The sequence below is a fragment of the Thalassophryne amazonica genome, chromosome 9 (assembly GCF_902500255.1).
Source record: "Thalassophryne amazonica chromosome 9, fThaAma1.1, whole genome shotgun sequence".
Classification (NCBI taxonomy): Eukaryota; Metazoa; Chordata; class Actinopteri; order Batrachoidiformes; family Batrachoididae; genus Thalassophryne; species Thalassophryne amazonica.
The window spans coordinates 5478098-5491600 of NC_047111.1; the positions used below are offsets into that span (position 1 = coordinate 5478098).

A 13503-nucleotide genomic window follows, 5' to 3' on the forward strand; every position below is an offset into this window, starting at 1 on the left:
AGCGCGTCGTCTTGTCCCTGACGTCATGGAAATGATATGGCTGTACAAACTGTTTTCACAGAGGGCTAAATTTTAGCTTCAAATTTGTCATTTTTAAACGAAGATTTCTCCGCTGAATTACAAATTTAGGCTTACAGATTTACTTTACTGCATTCACAAGGGTCTTATAAATACATATCAGCTATTTCTTTCTGAAATCTGACCACATTTATTTCAATGCAGGTCTACTTAAGTACCAGGTGCTCTGCTGCCACCGGAGGAGGTTCGCTTCAAGAGTCATAAATTAAAAGTGCTGGGCCTTTGGCCTGTTTTCTTCGTTTTCTTTTAACCTGGTGAACATATTTTGCTGTTTGTAGACAGCAGAGGTGTTCAAAAGTCCCACCGTCTGCCGGAGGTGTGACGCTAACGTTAGCTCGTTAGCCGCTCGGCCGCTTTCCGCAGGACCGATTTATTTCGCAACTACGGCCGCAAAATTAAAATTAAATCGCTCACCTCTATTTTGTCGACATTCCTGGCACAGCCGACAACCCTCATGCCCTGCTGGACCAACTCCCGGGTTATGGCCGCTCCAATCCCCACCGAGGCTCCGGTCACCAGGGCCACTCTGCCCTTCCACCGCTCCATCAGGCTCAGATCAGTCCGTCTCCACTGCACTGCTCACCGGCATCAACGGTGCGCCGAGTCCCGATGCAGCAGCTCCAGCCTGCTCTCTGCGGCATGTGCAGCATCCATGCACTCCCCAACGTGCACTACCTTCACACCGCCTCCCACTTTAATAAAAAAAAAAAAAAAAAAAATACAATAATAATACAGTTTAGAAGCTCCGAATCTCTACCGCCACCTACTGGTGAAAATAAAATAAGACGAGAGCTGCTTTTCAATGTTTTATCTGAATTATTCAAATCATTGCAAAACCAACAGACATTAGCATATATAATAATCTAAATCTTCCATCTCTAATCATTGATAACACACAAAAGTGTTAACAGTATTTTTCACTGTGGTCCACTTCATTTGCTCAAAAATAGAATAGAATAGAATAGAATTCCTTTTATTGTCATTATATGATGTACAACGAGATTAAAAGCCAACTCCAAAATCAGTGCAGGCAAGTAAGAAGAAAAGCAGCGATATCAAATAATATGTATCAAAAAATATATGTACGATGTAAACATTAGAAGGTAAGGTGCACAGTCCTGGATGGTATTTACACTGCAGAATAAGTATGTTATTATATACATTATTAAAAATTATAAATATTGCACATTATGGGATGGAATGTTGCACATTATCATCGATGTATGCGGGAATTCAGGATGGTTACCGCTTTGGGAAAGAAACAGTTTCTGAGTCTGTTTGTTCTGGTCTTAATACACCTGTAGCACTTACCTAAGGCAGCAGGAGCTGTAAATGTCCATCAGGGAGGGGAGAGGGCAGCCAGTGATCTTTTGGGCTGTCTTTGCCAAATTGCCAAACAATGAAAATTTAGCAGAACAATGTGACATTTTTAGAATATTTCTAGAAAAATGTGCAGAAATTCTCCCTTTGTGTATCTTTCTGGAAATCAAAGACGGCAACTGTTTGAGGTTTTTACATATTGTTCTATATATCGTTGTGTCTGGAAAAGTTAGGCACCTGATTTAAGTTTCTAAATATCTGTAAACTCTTTGTCATGATTATCTACAGATGTTAGATGTAAACACCTCAGATAATCGTCAGATTTTAATGTTTTAGATGTAGATGCCATGGGCAGTGCTATGAATTCCCACATTTATGTGGCCTTATGCATATATACACACCTTATGTGTGTGTATATATATATATTCTATATATATATATATATATATATATATATATATATATATATATATATATATATTCTATTTCTACCTCATTCTCTTATCTTATTGTATTATTACAAGAATTATTATTATTATTATTATTATTATTATTGCTTATCCTTGCACACATTGTTTGAGGCACATTTTCCTCCACTCGCACCCATCTTGTGTGTCTTTTTTTAAGAGCGTAAGTAACGTGAATTTCTCCACTGTGAGATCAATAGTCTTATCAGCATTCTCTCCAACTTAAACACTGGTAGTAAGTTTTCCTTTTTAAAATTATTATTATAAATTTTGTATTTCTTACAGAAGTGGATACAAGGTGGTCTGATCATCCACAGTCAGTTGGGACATGTTGCAGTCAATACTGTTGACATACAGTAGTGTTCAGAATAATAGTAGTGCTATGTGACTAAAAAGATTAATCCAGGTTTTGAGTATATTTCTTATTGTTACACACTCTTAAGGCTATGAAATTGGGCCATTAGTAAAAAAAAAAAAAGTAGAAAAGGGGATGTTCACAATAATAGTAGTGTGGCATTCAGTCAGTGAGTTTGATAACTCCAGACTGTCTTTGATCATCCTGGAGCTGATCAATGGGTGAGCCTGTTGTGTGTTGGGGGGCGGGGTTGGATATTGTGTTGGTATTTGTGTGTTTGTTTTCCTTTCCAGGTGGTTTGGGACTGTTCTCTGGGTAAATTGTGCTGCAGAAGAGTCTCTCACCTCTGATACAAGGATTTGCTGCACCTGTGGCATTCACATGCAGAGTAAGGACTTTCAGCTGGTGTCAATAGAGAAATGAGGAGCTGCATTTAAGCCAGCGGTGATGAGTGCTGGCTGCCGGAGAATTCAACTTTTCACAGCTCAAAACAACGTTGTGTCAACCGTCTGGGGACGCTGAGGGTCGCTCCAGAGCCTGACCGTACGTCTGTGAAGGAGGACGAGGGTGAGAGGCAAATGCTGTCAGCACACATCAGAGGTGACTTTCTTTGAATGTTTATCTATGAAAATAATGTGGCAATTTTGCGTAGCTAAATTTAAATAGTAAAAGTCAGTGTCTTGTTTGCTCCTCGCAGCGGTGGCGTGCGGAGTGATAATCCTCCACCGGCTGCGAGCAGCTGTTCTTTTAAATAACGCTGAGATCAAACTGAACGTGTTGCTGATAAGTAAGCCTCTAATAGTTTTCTGATATTTATATTGAAGGATATCACCTTTGTTTCCTCCTCACAGAAGATAGTCCGGGAAAGGCCACCTGGGGGGGGGGGGTGTCGGCGGAGATCCTGAGTCCTAAACGTTCAGGCTCCGGTCAGTCCAGGCGCAGAGAGAGCGCGCCGCCTGTTTAGCCACCAGATGTATTTTATTTTGATGTTTATGTACAGCACGACAGGGTGATAAATAAATTTGTTTCTTTGGAACTGCTTCTAGTTATTTTATGCTGGGTTCAGTCGGGCCTTGGATCGCCCTTTTAACTTGCGCCCCCACATAATAGAGCCTTTGCCATTCTGGTTATTCTTCTATCCATTTTGATGGTTGTTTTATGTTTTCTTCCATGCATCTCTTTTTTTTTTTGTCCATTTTAAAGCATTGGAGATCATTGTAGATGAACAGCCTATAATTTTTTGCACCTGCATATAAGTTTTCCCCTCTCCAATCAACTTTTAATCAAACTACGCTGTTCTTCTGAACAGTGTCTTGAACGTCCCATTTTCCTCAGGCTTTCAAAGAGAAAAGCATGTTCAACAGGTGCTGGCTTCATCCTTAAATAGGGGACACCTGATTCACACCTGTTTGTTCCACAAAACTGAATGCCACACTACTATTATTGTGAACACACCCGTATATAGAGGGGGGTTCAGGGGGTTCAACTGAACCCCCCTCCCGAGAATTCTGCTGATTTTTTTTCTGATCTGGATATCAACGTTATGTATTTTCATTGATAATAAGCAACAAGCACTAACTGTTACACAGCTATTATCACACACCCTCAAGTTTCAATTTCCTCTGCCAGAGTAATCCCTTAAGTGATGAAAGGAGAAATTGCTAGATAAACTTTTCCCATGGGGGTTGAGAATTTTTGCTCCCTGGTCCCTATCCTCCTCTGATATCAAACAGATTAGTAGGCTTGTAAATATCCATGTAGACACACAATTACACTTGTCTGGTTTGTAAAAACATGTTTGTATGTATAAGCTGAGAAATAAAGGGAGCTTCTCCTTCCTGTTGCAAATACTGTAAAGGTGCAAATATTCGTGTGGGATTTATTATGCGAATTTTGCGAGTTAAACAAGGTCGCCAAATTAAATACCGCTATTTTAATACATAACGTACATATTCATAATGTAAACGCAAATATTAATACCGCTAAATACGAGGTCTGTTAGAAAACTATCCGACCTTTTTATTTTTTGCAAAAACTATATGGATTTGAATCATGTGCGCTTGCATCAGCCAAGCTTGAACCTTCGTGCGCATGCATGAGTTTTTTCACGCCTGTCGGTTGCGTCATTCACAACCGACAGGCAGGTATAAAGTTTGCATTAATGTTATCTTGGTTCTTCCTGGGTGGTTCTTATGGCAACTGATCCAATCCCAAGGAAGGACTATTTGTATATAAAAATGTATTTCGTAAAATGATACATTTTGGGTTTCAAATGAAATTTATGTAGCTTTTTACCCCTCGAAATCCTCAAAAAGCTTCTGCTTCGGGGGCCTTCGCCCCCCTGAGCCCCCCCACGAGGGCGTTGCTCCTTGACCCCACCGGGGCCCTGCGGCCCACTGGACCCCCAACTCAAGGATTTGAACCCCCCCCTTTCACATTCCTACAACCCCTGGCAAAAATTATGGAATCACCGGCCTCGGAGGATGTTCATTCAGTTGTTTAATTTTGTAGAAAAAAGCAGATCACAGACATGACACAAAACTAAAGTCATTTCAAATGGCAACTTTCTGTCATCACATCCGGGACGTTGCCAAGAAGTAAGAGAGAAGACCCTATCCCAGCATTCATTGCACGTGCCAACTGTAATCTGTAGATTTACGTCAGTTTGCATCTCTTACAAAAGCACCTTTTTATTGTCTTATACGGAAGGATCAACTTTTTTTAAAAATTTCATATTGTCTTGCGGTAAGTTTGGTGAGTATACAACCCCTGGCAATAATTATGGAATCACCGGCCTCGGAGGATGTTCATTCAGTTGTTTAATTTTGCAGAAAAAAAGCAGATCACAGACATGACACAAAACTAAAGTCATTTCAAATGGCAACTTTCTGGCTTTAAGAAACACTATAAGAAATCAAGAAAAAAAGATTGTGGCAGTCAGTAACGGTTACTTTTTTAGACCAAGCAGAGGAAAAAAATATGGAATCACTCAATTCTGAGGAAAAAATTATGGAATCACCCTGTAAATTTTCATCCCCAAAACTAACACCTACATCATATCAGATCTACTTGTTAGTCTGCATCTAAAAAGGAGTGAACACACCTTGGAGAGCTGTTGCACCAAGTGGACTGACATGAATCATGGCTCCAACACGAGAGATGTCAATTGAAACAAAGGAGAGGATTATCAAACTCTTAAAAGAGGGTAAATCATCACGCAATGTTGCAAAAGATGTTGGTTGTTCACAGTCAGCTGTGTCTAAACTCTGGACCAAATACAAACAACATGGGAAGGTTGTTAAAGGCAAACATACTGGTAGACCAAGGAAGACGTCAAAGCGTCAAGAAAGAAAACTTAAAGCAATATGTCTCAAAAATCGAAAAATGTACAACAAAACAAATGAGGAATGAATGGGAGGAAACTGGAGTCAACGTCTGTGACCGAACTGTAAGAAACCGCCTAAAGGAATGGGATTTACATACAGAAAAGCTAAACGAAAGGCATCATTAACACCTAAACAGAAAAAAACAAGGTTACAATGGGCTAAGGAAAAGCAATTGTGGACTGTGGATGACTGGATGAAAGTCATATTCAGTGATGAATCTCGAATCTGCATTGGGCAAGGTGATGATGCTGGAACCTTTGTTTGGTGCCGTTCCAATGAGATTTATAAAGATGACTGCCTGAAGAGAACATGTAAATTTCCACAGTCATTGATGATATGGGGCTGCATGTCAGGTAAAGGCACTGGGGAGATGGCTGTCATTACATCATCAATAAATGCACAAGTTTACGTTGATATTTTGGACAATTGAAAGGATGTTTGGGGATGATGAAATTATTTTTCAAGATGATAATGCATCTTGCCATATAGCAAAAACTGCAAAAACATTCCTTGTAAAAAGACACATAGGGTCAATGTCAATGAGCAGATCTGATTTGATGCAGGTGTTAATTTGGGGGATGAAAATTTACAGGGTGATTCCATAATTTTTTCCTCAGAATTGAGTGATTCCATATTTTTTTCCTCTGCTTGGTCTAAAAAAGTAACCGTTACTGACTGCCACAATCTTTTTTCCTGATTTCTTATAGTGTTTCTTAAAGCCAGAAAGTTGCCATTTGAAATGACTTTAGTTTTGTGTCATGTCTGTGATCTGCTTTTTTTCTGCAAAATTAAACAACTGAATGAACATCCTCCGAGGCCGGTGATTCCATAATTATTGCCAGGGGTTGTATACTCACCAAACTTACCGCAAGACAATATGAAATTTTTAAAAAAAGTTGATCCTTCCGTATAAGACAATAAAAAGGTGCTTTGTAAGAGATGCAAACTGACGTAAATCTACAGATTACAGTTGGCACGTGCAATGAATGCTGGGATAGGGTCTTCTCTCTTACTTCTTGGCAACGTCCCGGATGTGATGACAGAAAGTTGCCATTTGAAATGACTTTAGTTTTGTGTCATGTCTGTGATCTGCTTTTTTTCTACAAAATTAAACAACTGAATGAACATCCTCCGAGGCCGGTGATTCCATAATTTTTGCCAGGGGTTGTATATACGGCCCTGGTGAACACCCCCTTTCTACTTTTTTTTTTAGTAATAGCCCAATTTCATAGTCTTAAGAGTGTGCATATCATGAATGCTTGGTCTTGTTGGATTTGTGAGAATCTACTGAATCTACTGGTACCTTGTTTCCCATGTAACAATAAGAAATATACTCAAAACCTGGATTAATCTTTTTAGTCACATAGCACTACTATTATTCTGAACACTACTTGGGCATATTATAACATTTCAACCAAAATACTGTTTGTTTGTTTGTCTGTATGGTTTTGTTTCTTAGCTAATCTGTTTTTAGGGTCTGAGTTTTAACATCTTCAATTCCATGCTGGGTTGTCAGAATGAGTTTTACCTGATATATTTTATTTTTGACTGACATAATGTTGTCACATTTTGTCACTTTAGATGAACCCATAACCTGACCCAACATGACTCCTGCAAGCCTACATTAGTATGAGCCACAAATGCAAACTGAAGCCCTGAAGTGTGTATCGGAAATTCAGCAGACACCCCCCCCCACCCCCACCCCCCCGCCCCAATAATTTCCTGGCTGTGGCCCTGAGCTTGGTCAGAAAATAATGCTGTTGCAGGAGGAGATGGTTGAAAAGTGACAAAGCAGAGTTCCCACTAAGTAGTTATTAATTTACAAACATGTTGCAGGATCTCTAAATTGCATACAACAGACTAAGATGTGATTACGTCTGTCTTCTTTTCTTTCTCCTCCTGCTCTCTCTCACAAACACACACACACACACACACTGAAAGATGTGATGTGAAAGAATTCTGTTCAGTGAATGTATTTATTCAGAAACAGTTATAAACTAAATTATCGTCATCGTCTCATCAGACAATGTAGACGTTCTCAGTTTTTGTATTTAAAAATTAAGGTTATTAACTCGTTTGGTTTTGCTCCTTTTCTCTTTTTTGTACTTTTCATGATTTTGACAAAGGCTATTTTTATTCACTGATACTGTTAATATTGCAATTTAATACACCACTTACCGTATTTTCCGGACTATAAGTCGCACTTTTTTACATGTTTTGGCCGGGGGTGCGACCTATACTCCGGTGCGACTTATAAATGAAAAATATACCGGTAGGATCTCAATTAATTTACTGTAACAAAACAATTTTACGTGACAGAGTCGATCTATGTTTTAAAATGGCCACCGGAAAAGGAAATGCAATGCATCATGGGCACTGTAGTATGACGGCCATCCTATAGTTCACGCTGGTCGCGATAACCAATCAGAGAACAGAACTTTGGATGCGTATTCCTCACCTCACCCACAGCGTGTGAAGCTGACGAACACAGTGCTTGCTGTTATTCCGGCTTGGCGAACAAAACAGCTTCAACCCTTGGATATCAATGTGAGCAGAGTGTTTAAGTTGACGCTGAGAGCTGCGTGGGAGCATTGGGTGAGCGACGGCGGAGGATTAGCGTGTGCACTTGGAAGGAGCTGGCGTCGATGATTGTGAAAAGCGTTTGAAGCAGACGAACATGGTGTTTATTCTGGGACGGCTAACAAGACAGCTTCAACCCTTGGATATCAGTGTGAGCAGAGTTGACGCTGAGAGCTGCATGGGAGCACTGAGCGACGGCGGAGGATTAGCGTCTGCACTTGGAAGGAGCTGGATCGACACCGCTGGGAGGTCATGAGCTGCGCAGGTAGGCGCTGCATGGTTCGGCTCGCAATGTGGTCCGCAAAATACAAACATATCTGTAGGTAAAATGCAGCTCACGAGAGGGCACTCGAGGCTTGTGTGACTGTTCCTGCGACTTCTGACTACCATAGAAAAATAAAAATGTTAACGTTACTGATAACATAACAAGACAACGGAGAAGGCCCGAAAAAATGCCACCAAAAAGAAAATCATACTCTGCAGATTACAAGTTGCGACTGGTGAAATATGCATCCGAAAACGGTAGCCGTCACAATATTATCATCTGAAATTTTCATGTTAACATACCTGTATGTCCATGGGACTTATAGTGCAGTGTACCTTATTTATGGTTTATTTTTCTTTATAATGGATAAAGTGGCTGGTGCGACTTATACTCCGGTGCGACTTATTTATGGTTTATTTTTCTTTATAATGGATAAAGTGGCTGGTGCGACTTATACTCCGGTGCGACTTATAGTCCGGAAAATACGGTATTTGATTTTGACAGCACAACAACATCCACAGTCTCCAGCATCTTAGGACGGATTGCACCGCCCCCCGCGACTTGCCACCAAGGACTTTTTTGACAACTTCGGTGACTTCCTCCAGGGTGATCGTCCCAGCTCTGCATGAGGCTTCCATGAACCCTGCCTCCTGAATGGAGAGCATGTCCAAAGGGTTGCATGTTCTTTCCACCTCCTAATGATACCCTGAGTCCAGTTTAGCAGCTCTCCCCTGCTGAACACAGCTTGAGCAAAGAACTGCCTCCCTTTCGTGAGTCGCCTGACAGACTGAAAGTCATCCTCCATGGTATCTCCATATTCCTGCCATACCTGAGTTTTTGTCCCAGCCACCACGGACACTGCAGTTCGTAAGTCTCTCCAGTGTTGCTTGCATGATTATAGAAGTCCCCCGGAAGAACTAAGGAGTCCCAAGCAGGAACCTTTTCCAGGATCCCACTAAGAGTCTCTGAGAAGCCTGGGTACTCTGAACTGCTGTTTAGTGTACATGCACGTTAAGGCCGCCCTCTCATTCACCGAGGAAAACTCCAAAATAACAGAACTCAGCTGGTGATTTGTGAGTATCCTTACACCCATTTGGCTCCTCTCATCCTGAACTCTAAAAACAGAGTGTTTGGTTCCAGACCCATGCTGTGCCTGGAGGTGAGCAGAACTATTTCTAGATGGTATTACTCAACCTCCTGAACAAGCTCAAGTTCCTTCTCCAGCAGAGAGGTGACATTCCATGTTCTAAGAACAAAGTACCATAACCTAGTGTCAGTGTCTGTGTTGGCTTTAGTCCGTCCACTGCCTGAAAGACAGTGCACCAGACCCGTTACACTCTCTCTGTGGTTGGTGAGCCCACATGCAGATGACACCATGTTGTTCCTGTACTGTGTCCAACAGTGTCCCACAGTTGTAGTTCTGCCACCATGCACTTGCCGGCGAGCTCCCCCCGTGCCTGACTCCATCCCCATTTGTGTCCATTAATAGCAGGTCTTTGAATCGCCTTTTGTCTGACTCCTCACATGGGACCAATTTGCCAAGGGTGGCCCCACCAGGAGTTGATACTCCAGACAGCACAGCTCCCAGAGTCACTGGAGCACACAAACCCCTCCATCACTATAAGATGGCGATCCAGTGAGGGGGAGGGGATTCTAAACGTTAATACTGCAAATGTCTAATATGTAAATTTATTTTACAAATTTCAAAGTCAGAAATTTTGTGGAGATCGTCGTTCAATCATCAGTTTTATTTATGCTGTGACCCGACTTTGAACCAAGGGTTGCTGCACTGAGTGCTGGCTGCATTATGCACTCATGCTATCAGGCCACTGGGGACATGCACAGTTCGTAGGACTTATAACCTTTTTCTCATTCTCTGTGTTACGGACACATTTTTTGGCCGCTAACACTCTGTGGTGCCAGGGGCATAGCACCAAACTCTGTTACTCCGATGCCCTCTCGTGCTTGAAGCCCGCACTTCAAGCAGGGCGCCCTCTGGTGGTGGTGGGGCAGCAGTACCTCCTCTTCAGCAGCCCACACAACAGGACCCCCCCCCTCAACGGGCGCCTCCTGGCGCCCGACCAGGCTTGTCAGGGTGTCGGGTATAGAAATCGGCCAGGAGGGCCGGGTCCAGGATGAAGTTCCTCTTCACCCAGGAGCGTTCCTGAGGTCCGTACCCCTCCCAGTCCACCAGGTACTGGAACCCCCGACCCTTCCGACGGATGTCCAGGAGCCGACACACGGTCCATGCCGGCTCCCCATCGATGATCCGGGCAGGAGGCGGCGCAGGTCCGGAGGTGCAGAGTGGTGAAGTGTGGTAGGGCTTGAGGCGTGACACATGGAAAACAGGATGAATCTGCAGTGAAGCTGGCAGCTTCAGCTTCACTGCGGCCGGACTGAGGACTTTCAGGATAGGAAATGGTCCAATAAACCTGTCCTTGAGTTTTTGGGACTCAACCTGAAGAGGGATGTCCTTGGTCGACAGCCAAACCTCCTGCCCGGGCTGGTATGCAGGGGCCGGGGAACGCCGGCGGTCTGCATGGGCCTTGGCCCTCGTCCGGGCTTTGAGCAGGGCAGAACGGGTGGTACGCCACACCCGACGGCACCTTCTGAGGTGGGCCTGGACCGAGGGCACCCCGACCTCTCCCTCCATGAGCGGGAACAATGGGGGCTGGTACCCCAAACACACCTCAAATGGGGAGAGGCCGGTGGCAGATGAGACTTGGCTATTGTGGGCGTACTCGATCCAGGCCAGATGGTGGCTCCAGGAGGTCGGGTGCGCGGAGGTCATGCAGCGGAGGGCCTGCTCCAAGTCCTGGTTCGCCCGCTCTGCCTGTCCGTTCGTCTGAGGATGGTACCCGGACGACAGACTCACGGTGGCCCCCAGTTCCCTGCAGAAACTCCTCCAGACTTGACAGGAGAACTGAGGACCACGATCAGAGACGATGTCGTTCGGGATCCCATGCAGACGCACGATGTGGTGGACCAGGAGGTCTGCAGTCTCCTGGGCCGTCGGGAGCTTCGGGAGGGCCACGAAGTGGGCCGCCTTGGAGAACCGGTCCACTATCGTGAGGATGGAGGTCATGCCCTGGGACGACGGGAGGCCCATGATGAAGTCCAGGCCGATGTGGGACCAGGGGCAAGGAGGCACCGGTAAAGGCTGGAGGAGACCTTGGGTCTTATGATGGTCCGCCTTGCCCCTGGCGCAGGTGGTACAGGCCTGGACGTAGTCCCGGACATCGGCTTCCATAGATGCCCACCAGAAGCGCTGCCGGACCACTGCCACGGTTCTTCGCACCCCCGGGTGGCAGGAGAGCTTGGAACCATGACAGAAGTCCAAATCTGCAGCTCTGGCCTCTGGTGGGACGTACAATCTGTCCTTCGGGCCGGTCCCCGGGTCCGGGTTCTGTGCCAGGGCCTTCCGGACGGTCTTCTCCACGTCCCAGGTGAGGGTGGCCACGACAGTGGACTCGGGGATGATGGTTTCCGTTGGGTCTGACAACTCGGCCTTGGCTTGCTCTTCGTGCACACAGGGCGTCAGATCGTTGATTCTTAGTCCCGGGGAGGTATGTGATCTGGAAGTCAAAACGCCCGAAGAACAGTGACCAGCGGGCTTGCCTGGGGTTCAGACGCTTGGCGGTCCAGATGTATTCCAGGTTCCAATGGTCCGTAAAAACCGTGAATGGTACCGTCGCTCCCTCCAACAGGTGTCTCCACTCCTCCAGAGCCTCTTTCACTGCCAGAAGTTCCTGATTGCCGACATCATAGTTCCTTTCAGCCGGGGTCAACCTGCGGGAAAAATAGGCACAAGGGTGGAGAATCTTATCGGACTCCCTGCTCTGGGACAGCACGGCTCCTATCCCTGAGTCAGAGGCATCCACTTCAACTATAAACTGGCGTTTTGGATCAGGCTGCACCAGGACTGGTGCAGTCGAGAACCGGCGTTTCAACTCCCTAAACGCGGCTTCGCACCGATCCTACCAGGTGAAGGGAACTTTAGTGGAGGTCAAGGCTGTCAGGGGGCTAACTCCCTGACTGTAGCCCAGGGGTGGGCAATCATGTGCCATAAAGGGCCGAGACACTGCAGGTTTTCCATGCAACCAGTCACCTCAGCCGGTGATTTCATTAATGAGCAGGTGTCTCAGCAGGTGATTTCATTGACAACCAGGTGTTTATGTTCAGAGGAGAAGCTCATCAGCAACCCACCTGCTGAGGTGAATGGTTGCATGGAAAACCTGCAGTGTCTCGGCCCTCGATGCCCACCCCTGCTGTAGCCCTTAATGAACCTCCGGTAGAAATTTGCAAAGCCGAGGAACTGTTGCAGTTTCCTACGGCTTGTTGGTTGGGGCCAATCTCTCACCGCCGCAACCTTGGCCGGATCAGGGGCGATGGAGTTGGAGGAGATTATGAACCCCAGGAAGGACAAAGAAGAACGGTGGAACTCGCACTTCTCGCCCTTCACGAACAGCCGGTTCTCCAACAACCGCTGCAGGACCTGACGTACATGCTTGACATGGGTCTCAGGATCCGGAGAAAAGATGAGTATATCGTCCAGATATACGAAGACAAACCGATGCAGGAAGTCCCGCAAGACGTCATTAACCAACACTTGGAACGTCGCGGGCGCATTGGTGAGGCCGAACGGCATGACCAGGTACTCAAAATGACCTAATGGGGTGTTAAATGCCGTCTTCCACTCGTCTCCCTCCCGGATCCAAACCAGGTGATAAGAATTCCAGTTTAGTGAAAATTTGGGCTCCATGCAAGGGCGTGAACACTGAATCCAACAGAGGTAACGGGTATCAGTTGCGAACCGTGATCTCGTTCAGCCCTCTGTAGTCAATGCATGGACGGAGTCCGCCGTCTTTTTTGCCCACAAAAAAGAAACCAGCACCCATCGGGGAGGTGGAGTTCCGGATCAACCCGGCAGCTAACGAGTCCCGGATGTAGGTCTCCATTGATTCGCGTTCCGGACGTGAGAGGTTGTACAGCCTGCTGGACGGGTACTCAGCGCCCGGTATCAAATCAATGGCACAATCGTACGGACAGTGC

The 13503-nt window shown here is 45.2% G+C and overlaps 1 protein-coding gene across 1 annotated transcript in view; it reads right to left on the reverse strand.

Annotated features, from left to right (window-relative positions):
* Nucleotides 1-656, reverse strand: part of dhrs11a (dehydrogenase/reductase (SDR family) member 11a) — a 122135-nt gene extending 121479 nt beyond the window's left edge. The window contains exon 1 of the mRNA XM_034177522.1: nt 493-656. Within this exon, the coding sequence (XP_034033413.1) occupies nt 493-624 (132 nt within the window). The 5' untranslated portion in view covers nt 625-656. The remainder of the gene's footprint in view (nt 1-492) is intronic.
* Between the last annotated feature and the right edge of the window lie 12847 nt (nt 657-13503).